At 44.8% G+C, this 13,833-nt stretch overlaps 5 protein-coding genes across 8 annotated transcripts; 3 read left to right on the top strand and 2 right to left on the bottom strand.

Moving 5' to 3' along the window:
• Positions 1–333: 333 nt before the first annotated feature.
• On the bottom strand, positions 334–2,638 carry LOC111593179 (glutamate transporter polyphemus). 2 transcript variants are annotated; one of them, XM_023305788.2, is made up of 7 exons: positions 2,438–2,638; positions 2,296–2,376; positions 2,050–2,200; positions 1,491–1,970; positions 1,256–1,434; positions 993–1,165; positions 334–928 (listed from the first exon to the last, which is right to left on the bottom strand). In XM_023305788.2, exons 1-7 carry the CDS (start codon positions 2,494–2,496, stop codon positions 660–662), a joined length of 1,392 nt encoding a protein of 463 aa, XP_023161556.2. In that variant the 5' UTR covers positions 2,497–2,638; the 3' UTR covers positions 334–659. The 2 variants fall into 2 exon arrangements, with proteins under 2 accessions (XP_023161556.2, XP_023161557.2); XM_023305789.2 differs by lacking the exons at positions 2,296–2,376; positions 2,438–2,638 and having other exon boundaries at positions 1,491–1,983; positions 2,050–2,131.
• A 3,475-nt stretch (positions 2,639–6,113) lies between these two features.
• On the top strand, positions 6,114–6,859 carry LOC111593196 (DNA-directed RNA polymerases I, II, and III subunit RPABC1). Its single transcript, XM_023305820.2, has one exon. The coding sequence runs from the start codon at positions 6,186–6,188 to the stop codon at positions 6,816–6,818; it is 633 nt and encodes a 210-aa protein (XP_023161588.1). The 5' UTR covers positions 6,114–6,185; the 3' UTR covers positions 6,819–6,859.
• A 141-nt stretch (positions 6,860–7,000) lies between these two features.
• Positions 7,001–8,600, top strand: LOC111593192. The gene is made up of 3 exons (XM_023305816.2): positions 7,001–8,031; positions 8,093–8,226; positions 8,286–8,600. The coding sequence occupies exons 1-3, from the start codon at positions 7,109–7,111 to the stop codon at positions 8,480–8,482; spliced, it is 1,254 nt and encodes a 417-aa protein (XP_023161584.1). The 5' UTR covers positions 7,001–7,108; the 3' UTR covers positions 8,483–8,600.
• Positions 8,601–8,650: 50 nt separating this feature from the next.
• On the bottom strand, positions 8,651–10,639 carry LOC111593189. 2 transcript variants are annotated; one of them, XM_023305806.2, is made up of 3 exons: positions 10,567–10,639; positions 9,903–10,503; positions 8,651–9,840 (listed from the first exon to the last, which is right to left on the bottom strand). In XM_023305806.2, exons 1-3 carry the CDS (start codon positions 10,612–10,614, stop codon positions 8,675–8,677), a joined length of 1,815 nt encoding a protein of 604 aa, XP_023161574.2. In that variant the 5' UTR covers positions 10,615–10,639; the 3' UTR covers positions 8,651–8,674. The 2 variants fall into 2 exon arrangements, with proteins under 2 accessions (XP_023161574.2, XP_023161575.2); XM_023305807.2 differs by having other exon boundaries at positions 9,903–10,618.
• Positions 10,640–11,183: 544 nt separating this feature from the next.
• On the top strand, positions 11,184–13,773 carry LOC111593190. 2 transcript variants are annotated; one of them, XM_023305808.2, is made up of 8 exons: positions 11,184–11,494; positions 11,555–12,084; positions 12,144–12,292; positions 12,385–12,828; positions 12,917–13,018; positions 13,077–13,180; positions 13,241–13,411; positions 13,466–13,773. In XM_023305808.2, exons 1-8 carry the CDS (start codon positions 11,377–11,379, stop codon positions 13,594–13,596), a joined length of 1,749 nt encoding a protein of 582 aa, XP_023161576.1. In that variant the 5' UTR covers positions 11,184–11,376; the 3' UTR covers positions 13,597–13,773. The 2 variants fall into 2 exon arrangements, with proteins under 2 accessions (XP_023161576.1, XP_023161577.1); XM_023305809.2 differs by lacking the exon at positions 12,385–12,828 and having other exon boundaries at positions 11,185–11,494.
• Positions 13,774–13,833: the final 60 nt, after the last annotated feature.

The raw sequence follows: 13,833 nt of genomic DNA on the forward strand, positions 1-13,833 counted from the left end.
CAAAGGACTCGGCGCAATTGTTGCGGCTGCCTGTCTGCCTGTCTGGCTGGCTCACTGCCTGCATTTGATTACAGCTCGTTTCATTTAAAATTATTTGCCCAGTTGATCAGCTTACGTGCAGCCGGGGTAGTGCCTAATTAATGCCACCAACAATCGATATCATATGTAAGATGCAAATGCACGACTCTAAAATACCCTACCTTAAGTTCGTTTCCTATACGAGGCAGGTCTATCTATAACTTGATTATTATTGTCTAGTATTATCAATACTTTCAACAAGTTCACATACTATTATTATATGGTGTAAATTCACTGAGAAGAAATTACCGAAACTTATCAATACTTTCAACAAGTTCACATACTATTATTATATGGTGTAAATTCACTGAGAAGAAATTACCGAAACTTAGAGCATCTTAAAGGGCAGCGAATTTTAGTCATATTTACACAGATCCTGGTCACTGGCTTAGCTGGAATGAACAACAACCGACTAAACACTTGCCCGGCCAATTAATTAAAACTCAACAAAGCTTAGCAGACATCTAACAGCAAACAGCAAACAGCAAACATCAACAGCGACAACTGCAAATGATGTTAAGACCAGCTTAAATAAAGCTAAGGACTTAACTGATAAATGCAGCGCTAGTAAGTTGCCGTTATCAACTTTTGCCGGGCAAAGAAGGCTTTGCCGTTAGATCAGCCACCAGCTGCTGTATGGCCACGGTGCAGCCCACAACGCCAAAGACAATGCCGATTAGGATTAGCAGAATATCGCGTAATAGCTTCCAACGCAGGCGGCCATACCCTATCTGATAGTTAACGAAGATGTCAATCAGCGCCGGACAGATCAGGTTTAAGTTGCACAGAGAGAAGGCACCTTCCAGCTCGGTCAAAGCAGCCAAATTGGGCACAACAGCAGCCACGATGCCTGGAGGGAAACGAGAGACGAGCGATAGGAACGTAAACAGATCAGATCCGGCTGCTCCACCTACCCGTTAACACAAGAAAGCAGATGCGCACCAAGATTTCCACTGTAGTGCGGCACTTGTGCTGGGGTTTCTGATCACCAAATTCGTTGAAGACGATGGTTATGAACACAAAGCCGTTCAACGGATAACTCAAGAAAATGCCACATGCAATGGCAATCTTAATGAATTGTGAGAGGCTTGTAAAATAAGGAAGGAGAAGAAATTAAATAATGGAGTAGCTAAGACAGGTGGGCTCTTCGCGCTATAGAGCGATGCGCAATACTTACACTTCACTTTGCGGAATATTGAGCGTAATGCTGGCTTCCACTTGCTCGCCGTAGCGCCAGTAGCCCATGATTCCGAAAAATATGTTCGAGCAGAGTATGCAGAAGACGGCCAGATTAAGTACACCGAAGAAGCCAAGGTAGCTTTCTGGATGTGCCATGTTGGCTTCCACGACGAGCATCTAAGAGTGTGCACAGTATTTAGGGTAAATTATAGACGAGTCTCTGTCATACGCACTGAACCAACGGCTGTGAGGGAGAAGGCGGCAATGCCAAAGAACATCATATAGTCGAGGGGGGGCTTGAACATTTCGCGATCCTGTAAGCTAGGCAGGCCCTGGAACAGGTAATACATGATGCACAGGAATCCGACGTAGAGCAGGATATTCGAGAGGAGATTCAGCGGCACCAAGAACTTCAGCTTGCGTATCAAAAAGAAGGGCAGTTGCAGTACACAGACGCAGAGAACGTAGTAGCGCTCGTGATATTCCTTGAAGTAGAAATCGCCGATTTCCTTTAGGTTCTTTGAGACAAACACAATGTAAACGCAGCAGAGACCAAACTGGCCAAAGACCAAAACACAGGTGGTCGAAATGCCAGCCGTGCGGGCAAAGCAATGCAAACAGGCTGGTCCCAATTTGTAGGCAATCTGCACGGCCTGCGGCATGGATACCTGCGGTACATGGATGCGTCGGCAGCACTCGGTCATGCCAGTGATCTGTGCGGGAAGGCTAAATGCAAATAATTGCGATTTGGACCGGACATGGGCAGCAGAGAAGGCAACTGCAGATACTCACCAGCAAATGGATGCAATAGGTAAGCAGGACCATTAACAGCACAGAGAGCACCACGCCGGACACGATGCCGGCGTACCGCATGGCCAGTGGCATGGCCAGAATGCCAGTGCCAATCACGCACTTCAGCAGCGAGACGAATGCATCAAAGTTACTGTCGGAACAGATGTTGAATCAGAAGTCAGAAGTCAGTAGTAGCTGAAAACAGTACGATTCATAACAGGCAACGCCGTTCGACAAGTCACTTACGTTAGGGGCACCTCAACAGTGCGTTTTTCGTAGGGATTATAAATGTAAATCGATGACCTTGTTGGGTCGTTGGGTAAGCCGCTGCACGTGTTGCAAGGTTTGATTAGAGCCAAGTTCTCGGCAAAACCCAAAAGCTACTCACATAAGAGACAGCGTCGGTTGCTGGTGTAGCTGCGAGTTCTCCTTCGTTGGCTTGGCCATTTAAGCCAATTATTTGAGCCGTACGATAGTCGTAAAACTAAACCAATGGTGAATAACAAATTTTGATAACAAATTCAAATGAGTGTAGTATAGTCGTAAGTCGGAAGTCGGAAGTGTCGTCTGTGACACCCCCTCTCCCCACCCCGCACACATTCAATTTACTTTAAGCTAATCAGTGAGCTTAGCCCCACAATCAAAATCCCAACTGCTACACATGCGCGACGGCCATTACCATAATATGCGCAAATTATTGCATACTTTGCAGCGTAGCCAGAGCCAGTTGCACTGAGATAGAGGCAGAGGCAGAGACAGAAAGAGACAGAGACTGAGTCGAAGGCAAAGGCAGAGATAGAGGCAGAGACAGAGCACACAACTTACAACAATTTGCAAAGCAACAGTACAGTACACACCAGCTATAGCAGAACTCTATCAAATGAATCTTGAAATGTTTAACTTTCACATTTGACATACGAAGAGAGAAGTTTATATATAGAGAGAGAGAGTGGTAGAGAGAGATAGAAAATCAGGGAGTGATATAGGCAGAGAGGGAGAGAGATCACCATAGGAGATAAAGAAGTACTTCATGCCTCTCGCTCACTCTAGATTTTTGTCTGGCAGTTACATTTCGTAAAGAGAAAGTGAAAGTAGAAAGTCAAAGAGGAAGCTAAGGTTAGACCTAAGCGCAGTTGAGCATGACCTGTAAGACTTGTTTTTTGTACTTGTGTACTCTTCGGTTGCTATTCTATATAGCCAGGCAGAGCAGTACAGCATGCACTAGCTAAAGAAGAAAGATTATTTAAGTCTGCGTTTACAGAGATTTACCAATTTTCAGTGAGCTCAATCGTGGTCGACGGTCGACGGTCGAGCGACAAGTTTAACAATGGCAGCTGACACTGTATCTTGTATCTAGATAACCAGCGCTGCAGCTCTCAAATTTCAATTCCAGCTGCAGGATGCAGGATGTCGAGCTGGCGCTGGCGCTGGCGCTGGCGCTGCTGAAAGGGGGACGATTGTCATGCCAGAATGTGCACTTCCGCGTCCGCTTTTAGTTGTGTGAACTTTACAGTAAATTGAATTAAAATTTATTGTGAAAATTGCAAAATTCAAAAAAGCCGTAGCAGCTAGCAGAAGTGGGCTTCAAGGAGACATCAGCGCAAATCCAATACAAATAAAATTAAGTAAAAATGCACACACAGCGGCGCACATGGAGTGGGTGGGCTGTAGCTGAAGTGGGAGTCGAGGGTAGCGGGTGTTTGGTGGCTGGTGACGGGTGCCGGGTGGCGGGTGGCGGGAGTCGGGTGTCGGGGCTCGCCGTGTGTTTGCACAAAAATATGCAAATGTGATATTGTCGCTGGCGACATTTACAACAATTACAATAACAACGAACGGAACGTACGGATGGCGGACAGGCGGCAACTACTAACTGCGTGCGACATGTGACACGATATTCAAATAAAGGCGGCTCATAGGGAGACGTAGGTGGCTGGGCGTGGCATTTATATATTTTGAATAAAAAGGGAAATATGCAGCAGCAGCAGCAGAGCAAGAAAACGAGTGAAGCAGCAGCAGCAGTAGCACAGAAATCAAATAAAACAAATTTGGAATTTTACAGCAGGCGAACAGGAGAACATCTTCTACACACACGCGCACACACACTCCCGCACACACACTCGTGCACATATGTATGTGCTTGAAGGAGTCTCGCAGATGACTTCGACTTCGACTCTCTTCACTTCAGTCTCGCTCTGCCTGTCCTTTCTGTTTTTTCTACGGAGACAAACAGACTGACATTCAATTTAAATTCCTATACAAATAATTGCGTGCCAGTTCCGAGTCCACACACAGTTGGATAGCTGCAGAGTCTGCAGCACTGCAGCGCTTAGATTATGTTAGCTGCTTCCTTCTCTTTTTTATGTCTTTAATGGCGACACTGCGACGTTTGCCATAATTTGCCTAGCTCAATGTCAATGGACACAGACGCTAATAATTATGCATTCCTTGCCACGTTCAATCCTATGAAATTATTCTGTCCTCATCACCTGCTGTTGCTAAAACAAAAAGAGCGAGCGATGCAAAGGAAGTCGACGTGAAGATACCCTCTCTATTAAATAAGGAAGAAACCATAGTTATTTTTGAATTAAATAAATTCAATCTATTGTCTATCTATCAATTGTTTGATTGAAAATAAAACAAAAATTATTCTTGAAACACTTTCTAAACTCAATTTAGTTACCTCTCAGTTGATAGTTGTGACGCTCAATCATTTGGAATATGTACAGGGTATACGAATAAATTTCACCTCAAAGCAAAATTTCTTAATGCAGCGCACGCACCTGAGCTGCGTAGCTCTCTGTCTCTCTCGCTCCCCATCGTTGGCTACGGTTTACCTGACTGCGGCTTCAGCTATTATCGCTGCGGTTATCTCGCTCCCTCTCCACGCAGCCACCCCGTACTTCCCGCTATTATCATCAATGTTATCAACAGCTTAGCTTAAACTTTGTGCGACTGAAAGATGCACCACGTTCGACGTTCAACGCTCCAAGCCCCACGTTTCGCTGCAGCCACTTCCTCATGCTTTGCGCATCAATGATTTTGATCAGATTTACTGAAGCTGTCCAGCGTTGATGCTGAAAAAGAAGTTGACGATGATGACGTTGATGATGACGACGCGGCCACAGGGCGCGCTTAGCAGCCCTTTTATCTCGCTGCCCACAATAATTTTTGCATTTATAATGAAATTCATCGTCATTTTTCATACTTTCACAAAGTGGATTTTTATTAGATTTGCATTTCTTGCAAACCTTTATACTATATATATATATATATATATATATATGTAGGAAAGCTTATTGTTTGCTGTGGATTCAAACCATATGGTCAAAGTGGCTTAAATGCATTAGAACTTTCTATGCTTTCGTTATTTTGTTTTTGTTGTTGTTAGAGGCAATTTCATATGCAGTGCTATTAAAACTGCAAGATTCATGAATATTCATATTCATTTTCGTATTTTCCGCACAATTTGTCAATGGCGGGGAAATTATGTGTGTCTTAAAAACACAACGTGCAGAAAATTTTCTATTAGATAAACTGTCAGTCATTTGCGTTGACGTGGAACGTGAGCTCAGGAAACGAAAGTCATACGATGATATTTCAAATTATTTTAAGCCCCTCATCAACATGGTATCTTTAGGGCTGCCATTAGATACCCTGTATATAATTGAAACGTAACTACCTCCTGTTTTGTGTGTAAATAAACAGGAACATAAATGACATTTCGAGATACTAATGCAAGCGACATGACAATGAAGCATTAGATGCACAGTTGTTGCACTGCGACAGTTTGATAATTAAATATTGTACACGTAAAATATTAAAAGGAGTCCAGTCTGTGCATTATGCGATGTCAATACGTGAGCATAGTCGATAATGACAGACAATACGCGACGTGATAACTTACTAAGCACATCTATTGAAATATATGGCTCAGGCTTATTTGAATTTCTACTGTAGCGCGCGTAAGCCTGGCACTGCTGCTATAAGTGTTGGTGCGACACGAACTTTAAACGTTGACAAACACTTACTTATAAACCAATATATCGATAGTGGTCACTATAAAATCGACAAGCCCCCACGTTGTAGCGGCGTGTTTCACATATTTACGAAGAGTTAAATAAAAAACTGCACAAATAATGGATGATGAGGCGGAAACTTACAAACTCTGGCGCATACGCAAGACGATCATGCAGTTGAGCCACGATCGTGGTTACCTGGTAACTCAGGATGAATTGGACCAGACCCTGGAGCAGTTTAAGGAAATGTTTGGCGACAAGCCGAGTGACAAGCGTCCCTCGCGGTCCGACCTAATCGTCTTGGTGGCTCACAACGACGACCCTACTGACCAGATGTTTGTCTTTTTTCCCGAGGAACCCAAAATTGGAATCAAGACCATCAAAACGTACTGCACCCGTATGCAAGAGGAGAACATCCACAGGGCCATCGTCGTGGTGCAAGGTGGAATGACGCCCTCGGCCAAGCAGTCGCTGGTGGACATGGCACCCAAGTATATACTAGAACAGTTCCTGGAGTCTGAGTTGCTGATCAACATAACGGAGCACGAGTTGGTTCCGGAGCATGTGGTAATGACGGCGGAGGACAAACAAGAACTACTCAGCAGATACAAACTCAAGGAGAACATGTTGATGCGCATCCAGGCGGGTGACCCGGTAGCCCGCTACTTCGGCTTAAAGCGCGGCCAAGTTGTAAAGATTATACGATCGTCTGAGACAGCGGGTAGATATATATCATATAGATTGGTTTGCTGAGCGACTTAATGAACAGACGTAATAAACGTAATACAAATAGACTTTTCGTCCTATTATAACAATTAATTAAATATATATATATATGTATACATATATTTATACATATATAAGAAAAAACGTTTTAAAATATATATATTTTGATACTCACCATCTGCGGGTCGTATAAGCTAAGCTATCGATAGTTGATATCGATAAGTGTCAAATTACAACCGGGTGGGAAAAGACAAAAAAAAAAACAAATACAGAAAATACAATTATACAATCCGAGGTCTGTTGTGTCTCCTCCTGAGATGGCTATGCTAACGCGCCTGACCAGCAGCGGCACGACAACAGTAGCACCTGGTTCGCCTAAAGCGTTGCAACGCTTTCAGAATTATCTCAGCGCATTTCTCTGGCCGGGAACGTCGCAACGCAAGTCGTCGACGCAACTGGATGCCATTGATTGCTTCACCAATGAGCTAGTCAATCGTAAGACACAGAAATGGGGCGAATTGCGTGAAAGCCTGATGAAGCCCACTGGCGAGGAGGCCAATTATGGAGGAAGCAGCTTTGGCCAGAACGTGGGTCTCATGTCCAAGGGCATGATGAGCGATCTGAAGACTTTGCGCTCCCCGCAGCTAGGCCTCGATATACGATCTCTCTCACAACCACAGCTTGACAACTTACTGCTGGCGACACTGGAAGTTAAGAACAAGTTGGACTTCCTCTATTTAATACGACAATGCGTTCGCTGGCAGCAGTTGCCCTGCAACGAGGTTTTCATCTCCTGTCTAAAGTATTTGAGCTCTTTGGGTCGCATGCAGCAGCTGGAATCGCTGGCGGAGACCTGTCGCCAGTTGAATCATCCGTTTGCCACCATGTACTCAGATTTGGCGCCGTTCAAGGCAATCGCCTTGTGGCATAACGGCAACTCGGATGTGGCACTGATGACCCTGCATCGTGGCTATGGCGGAAGTCTTAATACAGAGGAAGGCAGGCGCATGATTCGCGTCGCCTTTCGCACCATTGTGGAGGAGACGCTGGCTCAGAAAAGCGAAGCAGTCCTCGTCTCCCTAATGGAGGTCGCCCGTGCCATACACAACGAGCACAAAGACATCTTTGTGGTGGCCTGTGTGTGGAAACAATGTTTTGCCAGTGATTGGTTTAGCGATCAGAAATCTGCTGGCGAGCTGTTCGAGCACCACAAGGAGCTGCAGCAACTAGTGGATCGAAGGTGCCTACTCGAATGAAATGTATTATGATAATTCCATATTTTACTAATAATTCTATTTTAGAGCCAGTCCGCTATGCTCCTCATTCCTGAGTCGCCACAATGTGGACGCTGTGCATCGTCTAATAGAGGTATTTTTGCAACACAATCAACGCAATGCGTGCGCCAATTGCCTCAGTTTGCTCTTCAACTATCAATGTATGTATATCTATCGCATATTTTACTCGATTGGAATAATAAGTTTCAAATGATTGCAGACTTGCGTAAGGATTTGCGTGCGTGCGCAGAAATTGTTAAGTCCTGCAGTGAGCTCGAAATGCCACTGAACGAGCTACAAAACGAACAGTTCCTTAGCCTGTTCCTTGATCAGAGCGAACCATATGATACTGCAGCTGCTGGCAATCGAACGACGGGGAACAAGTACAAAACGAAATCGTTCCAGTACAAATTTTAGAGACAATTGTATTCCCCACTTTGTTGCATCCGTAGTCTGTAATTGTAGAGCACACATTACATAGCAATACGCACATACCTTTACCACTTGAATAAATGTTATTTATCTTGTCAATCCAAATATATGGGACCTCGGGATACTAGTTATTGTTATAAAATGCTGCTCTTGGCTAATAAATATCTTGTTCAATTTTTAAGAATCTCGTATGTTGCCCTCGGGTAGCTGGGCGGTCGTCAGGCCCATGCACTCATAGCACCGTGAGATTAGATGATTGCCGCAACGATGCGCCTGGCACTGTTGGCAACGCGATCTCGCTTTAATTTCGCGCTTGTTGCGAGCGCAAGGCTTGCAACGACGATGCTTGTCCCCATAACGACTGACCAAGGCGACGCCTTTAGGCAACATGCAGTGGGACAAGCTAATGACACCAACTCCATTCGATTGGTTGGCCTCAATAGCGGCCTCACTTAACAGTCTCTGGCTGGACTGGCCCAAAATTTCACAAATTTGCAAACGCATTGCGAGTGTTGTTGCCGTCGATTGACGATGCAGGCGACGTTGTAAACGCTGCTGCGTTAAAAAGAGTCCCAGCTGCCGTTGAAAGTCGCGTTGATCTATATTGCTGTTGCCGGTAGGTGCCAGCCGCAGTAATATCCAAGAATTGACAGCCGACACATTGAGCATCAAATGGAGCAGCTGCAGGAACACATCGGGCTTAGTTCGAGCCGGCATAGACAATGAAGTGCTGTATCTATTGGCGAGCTCATGGAATTCTACGCAGGTTTCGGAAGTGTGCAGGTGTGTTTGTAAGGCGTTCAGTTGGCTATTCAAGCCACACACGAGCAACGCGACTCCTGAGTGTTGGGTCAGCTTCATTGCGCCGTTTGACAGTGCTCCACCAGACCAGGCTTTTGGATAGTCTAGCGAAGTGGAGGGCAGCGTACAAAGACTGCTCAAATTGCACTCCAACAATTGCTCGCATTGGCTGAAGCTAGCGTAGCGCGTCCCCAGTGTAATATTACGACCAGTGGTCTTGTAATCGCAGATGAGCTGTATCAGATCCTTGCTGTGTTTCGTCTCCGTTTTATTAATTATTGCATTAGTCATAAAGAGCGTCTTGGCATCGCAGCATAAGCTCAAAAATAAATGATCTGGAAGAACCTGCTCATCCACACAAAGCCAACCACTGGGTCCGTAATAGGAGCGACAATTAATCAGCAGCTTTTGCCACAGACGCAGTGCATCATTCCAGCTGCTCTCCCCCAGGTGGCTAAGGCAATTTGTAATAAACTCGAAGCGCGTCAGCGACATTGTGGCACGAAATATTGCATTTCCCAACTCCAGCGTCCACAGCTCCTCTATTGAAAAGATAATAAATTAGAAAATAAGTCCGATTTACACGTTGTAGTTGTTTAGCTACCTAATGGTCCATTGTACTGTGCATTACGAAAGACGCCACACAAATAGCTCAAACCCATCCAGGAACGGAGCTCTACGAGATCTACAAAGCGCTCTGGAGGATTTCGCGAACGTCGCTGTCGAATCTGATCATTGAGCAGCCGCAAGAGCATGCGCAGCATCTCATCATCGAACAACATCATCCAGGACTCTACAGCATTGGAGACTAATTTTGCAGGACCTTTGCCACACGCCTGGTGCTTGGGCACCAACAATTTTTCCTGAAGAGGAGTCTGCATATCACGTTCAGAGTTCCAGATATGGCCATTGCTAGAATGGAATCTGGTGTTGCTGCTTGAGGGCCGGCCGCGCTTGGTGCGACCTTTGGATGGATTCAATAGGACCGTCTCAGGCAACTGCTCATTATCATTAAGTAGAATATCTTCATCACTAAAGCGCCACGAAAAATTTAATGGCAACGCAGTTGATTCTTGAAGAGGATCGGCGTAACTATCCGCGGGATTTTCGACTGGAGTCTTTAGCTCTATTTCCAAATTCTCCACCTCCATTTGCTGGCCATTATTATTGGGCTTCGTTATACTGCTTTTTAGGCTTGAAAACAGCTGTTCATCCAAAACAGAAACTTTATCGTCACTGACTTCCATTGTTTACCATTTTTTATTTACGTTTTTGACTGCCGTGAAGTTAGCTGCGCGCACATTTTTGTCTCGCATGAAGTTGGCTGCGTGTGCATATAGATGCTAGTGACAGTGTGTACACATTGAGTGACATAAAATACATCATTAAAACAGCAGCAAAACAAAACATTGCTGTTATAATGTACGCAAAATTATAGTGACGGAGTTCGTGTATATATAAACATAATACAGATGAGTCGTTACACGCAGCGACGGCAAGTGAACCAAAATTTATCTCAACAACAGCAACATACAAACAAATATAGCAAATTCTGCGCTGCAGGCCACCCAAGCATAGCTGGCATAGGGAGGTTAGAAGCCAACAAAATAAGCCCTTTAAACTTTAACGTAAAACAATAAATCAACTGACGGCTTTAATGTTTACGTTGTGTGAATTATGCGCGCGTATTAAGCGATTTGTCAAAAATCCTGCTTGGCAGTGTCAATTTGACATGTTATACTGTCACGTCTTTGAATAAGTCTTATACGAGGTGCTGTCGATAGACGACCCTAACGATACGTTTCGATAACAAGCAATTTTGAAGGCGAGAAATTTCAAAATTAAAAATTATGCAGTAGGCCATGCTAAATTTTTGGCAGCTAGAAAATGTCGTCTAGTCAAAGTTAGTCTAATTTCAAAGCCGGTGCTGTGAACACAAAAATACGGAAACTAAAAATATATATAGTGGATATATTTATTACCTATAATTTTTTTTTTTTTGTGAAAAAATCGTTTATTGAGGAGCTGCAAGTCATCCTGAGCTTGTACTCCTTTTTTGCCTACTTGGTGAATGTGTTATGATGATCTCCCCGGAGCAACATGAAGTTGACTTGGTATTGGATCGCCAAGTGCGCAGGAATATACAGGACATGATGCATGAGGCGGATGTGCAAGCAAATCTATTGGAAAGCGAAGGTCAGTCTTAGCATTAGCCTTAATGTCTGTGTGAATCAATATTGACGCAATTTAGTTTAGGCGTTTCGGCACGTGAGCGATACAACTCGGAGTCAAGCATCGATCAGGATCAGCTGCAGCAGGACACAATGGTCGGGCTGGGCACTCTCTCTGCGGATGAGATTGTCGAAGAAGATCAGGACTCCGAGCAAGCGGTGCAGGAAATACAAAACTTTCACGACATGCTCGTGGAAACGCACATCGACGTCAATGGCTCGCTGCGAAAGCGACGGGGTAATCTGCCAAAACACTCCGTCAAAATCTTGAAGCGTTGGCTCTACGAACATCGCTACAATGCGTATCCCAGTGATGCTGAGAAGTTTGCTTTGTCGCAAGAGGCCAATTTAACTGTCCTGCAAGTCTGCAATTGGTTTATCAATGCGCGTCGACGCATTCTGCCTGAGATGATTCGCCGCGAGGGCAATGATCCTTTGCATTTCACCATCTCTCGTCGAGGCAAGAAAGTAAGCCCCAACTCTTCGGGCTCCATGGGCGGCCTAAATATCCATTGCACACCAAATCCAATTACAGGCAGTCCGGCTTCAGAAGTTGTAAGCTGCTTATACGATCCGAGTGTTTATATATCTCATCAGTTGTCTCATCTGAACAGGTTGTTGGCGCTACGGAAGAGGTGCACAGTGCCGCCGAGATGCACGAGGGTATAGCCAATGTGCTTACTAACTTTGATCAATATGTGCGTACGCCCAATGGTCAGATGGTCAAAATGGAGCCAGAGTTCGATGAGAGCGTGATATACAGGTAAAGCTCAGCTTGCTTTAGCAAATTGCCCTGTAGCCTATTTGAATGCATATGAGTCCACACAATTGATCTACCTGCTCCCCAAACACAAGTTGGCAACAAGCAATTGCAAACAATCCGCTGGGCTTTCAGAGGCTGCACGCCTCATTACAAGCTACCATAATCGATAAGATACAAAGCTATCAATTGCGCAAGGCGGCCTTGAGTGATGGTAGCACCACCTGCACCACTAGCAGCGGCAGCAGTAGTGAGAGCAGCAGCAGCAGCACTTGCAGTACGAACAATTCCATGCTATCGTATAGTCCTTACGGGCAACTGTCGGCCGAATTCGATGAGGATAAGCCGTCAAGGAAGCGCGGACGCAAGCGTCAGAACGAATTGAACAAGATGTCAGATACTCTCCCACCAGATAAAGTTCTTAAGCAGGAGCGTGGGCAAGGGCAAGGGCAAGAGCAACACAAATCGCTATATCTGTCGAAAGCAGAAGTATTTGCTAAACAGGATGATTGCACTGGTGGTTTTGTGGCTGCGCTTAGGTAGCTTCATGCTTTAGTTTTAGCTATAAGTTTCGTTTGGGCTTTTGCTGTAGGCCGTCGTCTCTAATGGCCACGTTCTCATTCGCAGGTCAGAAGGTGAGGAGAGCGGCCACGACTACGAGTCCTGCGAACAAGTCAGTGAGGAGGAAGTCCGCTTCGAGACATCCGACGACTGGCAGAGTGTCATCAAGTAAGTATATATCAACACAGCAAAAGACGCTAAGGCTGTAGCTCTTAATGCTTTGCAGGACCGTTTTCAGTACCGAGGAGGTGACCACCACCAAAACGAATCCCGTCACCAGCAATGCAGTCCATTGTGATTCAGTGACCCCGCAGGTCGTCAAAAATGAAGGTAAGTGTATTCTGTGGCTTATCGAAATTATGTCTTCTATCCTATCTTCCTCGACTTCAGTAATTGCAGGCAGTCAGCATTTGCTGGATCATATGCTGGGTGCAGAGGCAACAATTGTGACGAGTTCGAATGTGGATGATGGTGTTTCGTGCGTTCCAGAGCCGGATGAAAATGTCTCCATTGCAGAGAATGAGAATACACAACTGCAGGCGCAAACACCTCCACGTCCAGGTGCGTTAACTCAAATTACTATAAGATTTATATAACAATTAAGATTATTTGCAGCTTTAAGTCGTGAGGAACGAGATAAATACAAATGTCTGTATTATCTTGTGGAAACCGCTATGGCTGTGCGTCAGAGCGATAGTGGACAGGATGAGGATCTTTCCTACATGGGAAACTATTTAAATAACTAACCCCTAAGCCAAGGATTTATATTGTACATAACTATGTATTATTTGAATTATATTTCAAGCGTCTGCTTGCGCTTTTTCAACTCGTTGAAGCATGTGACCAATGAGTGTCATTTTGTACAAAATTGTTAACAGAAACTTCACCACTCAATAGCAGTCAAATACACCATGAATAGACCCTCGAAAAATACAAATCTTGTTTTATTGGCAGAAACATTTAAACGGTCGTTTAGTATAGTA

The sequence above is a fragment of the Drosophila hydei genome, unplaced genomic scaffold, assembly GCF_003285905.1.
Source record: "Drosophila hydei strain 15085-1641.00,03,60 unplaced genomic scaffold, DhydRS2 tig00000315-arrow-arrow-pilon, whole genome shotgun sequence".
In the NCBI taxonomy this organism is placed as follows: domain Eukaryota; kingdom Metazoa; phylum Arthropoda; class Insecta; order Diptera; family Drosophilidae; genus Drosophila; species Drosophila hydei.

Excerpts from the sequence above, each read along its gene's own strand:
- LOC111593196 (XM_023305820.2), top strand. The coding sequence starts at position 6,186 with ATGGATGATGAGGCGGAAACTTACAAACTCTGGCGCATACGCAAGACG.
- LOC111593189 (XM_023305806.2), bottom strand. The coding sequence starts at position 10,614 with ATGCGAGACAAAAATGTGCGCGCAGCTAACTTCACGGCAGTCAAAAAC. Across the intron at positions 10,504-10,566 it reads ACTTCACGGCAGTCAAAAAC|CTGTTTTCAAGCCTAAAAAG; the intron begins GTAAATAAAAAA and ends TTGGATGAACAG. Across the intron at positions 9,841-9,902 it reads ACAGTACAATGGACCATTAG|AGGAGCTGTGGACGCTGGAG; the intron begins GTAGCTAAACAA and ends TCTTTTCAATAG.
- LOC111593190 (XM_023305808.2), top strand. The coding sequence starts at position 11,377 with ATGATGATCTCCCCGGAGCAACATGAAGTTGACTTGGTATTGGATCGC. Across the intron at positions 11,495-11,554 it reads AAATCTATTGGAAAGCGAAG|GCGTTTCGGCACGTGAGCGA; the intron begins GTCAGTCTTAGC and ends AATTTAGTTTAG. Across the intron at positions 13,019-13,076 it reads GACTGGCAGAGTGTCATCAA|GACCGTTTTCAGTACCGAGG; the intron begins GTAAGTATATAT and ends AATGCTTTGCAG.
- LOC111593192 (XM_023305816.2), top strand. The coding sequence starts at position 7,109 with ATGGCTATGCTAACGCGCCTGACCAGCAGCGGCACGACAACAGTAGCA. Across the intron at positions 8,032-8,092 it reads CAGCAACTAGTGGATCGAAG|AGCCAGTCCGCTATGCTCCT; the intron begins GTGCCTACTCGA and ends ATTCTATTTTAG. Across the intron at positions 8,227-8,285 it reads TTTGCTCTTCAACTATCAAT|ACTTGCGTAAGGATTTGCGT; the intron begins GTATGTATATCT and ends AAATGATTGCAG.
- LOC111593179 (XM_023305788.2), bottom strand. The coding sequence starts at position 2,496 with ATGGCCAAGCCAACGAAGGAGAACTCGCAGCTACACCAGCAACCGACG. Across the intron at positions 2,201-2,295 it reads ACTGTTGAGGTGCCCCTAAC|TAACTTTGATGCATTCGTCT; the intron begins GTAAGTGACTTG and ends CTGTTCCGACAG. Across the intron at positions 929-992 it reads CTGCTTTCTTGTGTTAACGG|GCATCGTGGCTGCTGTTGTG; the intron begins GTAGGTGGAGCA and ends GTTTCCCTCCAG.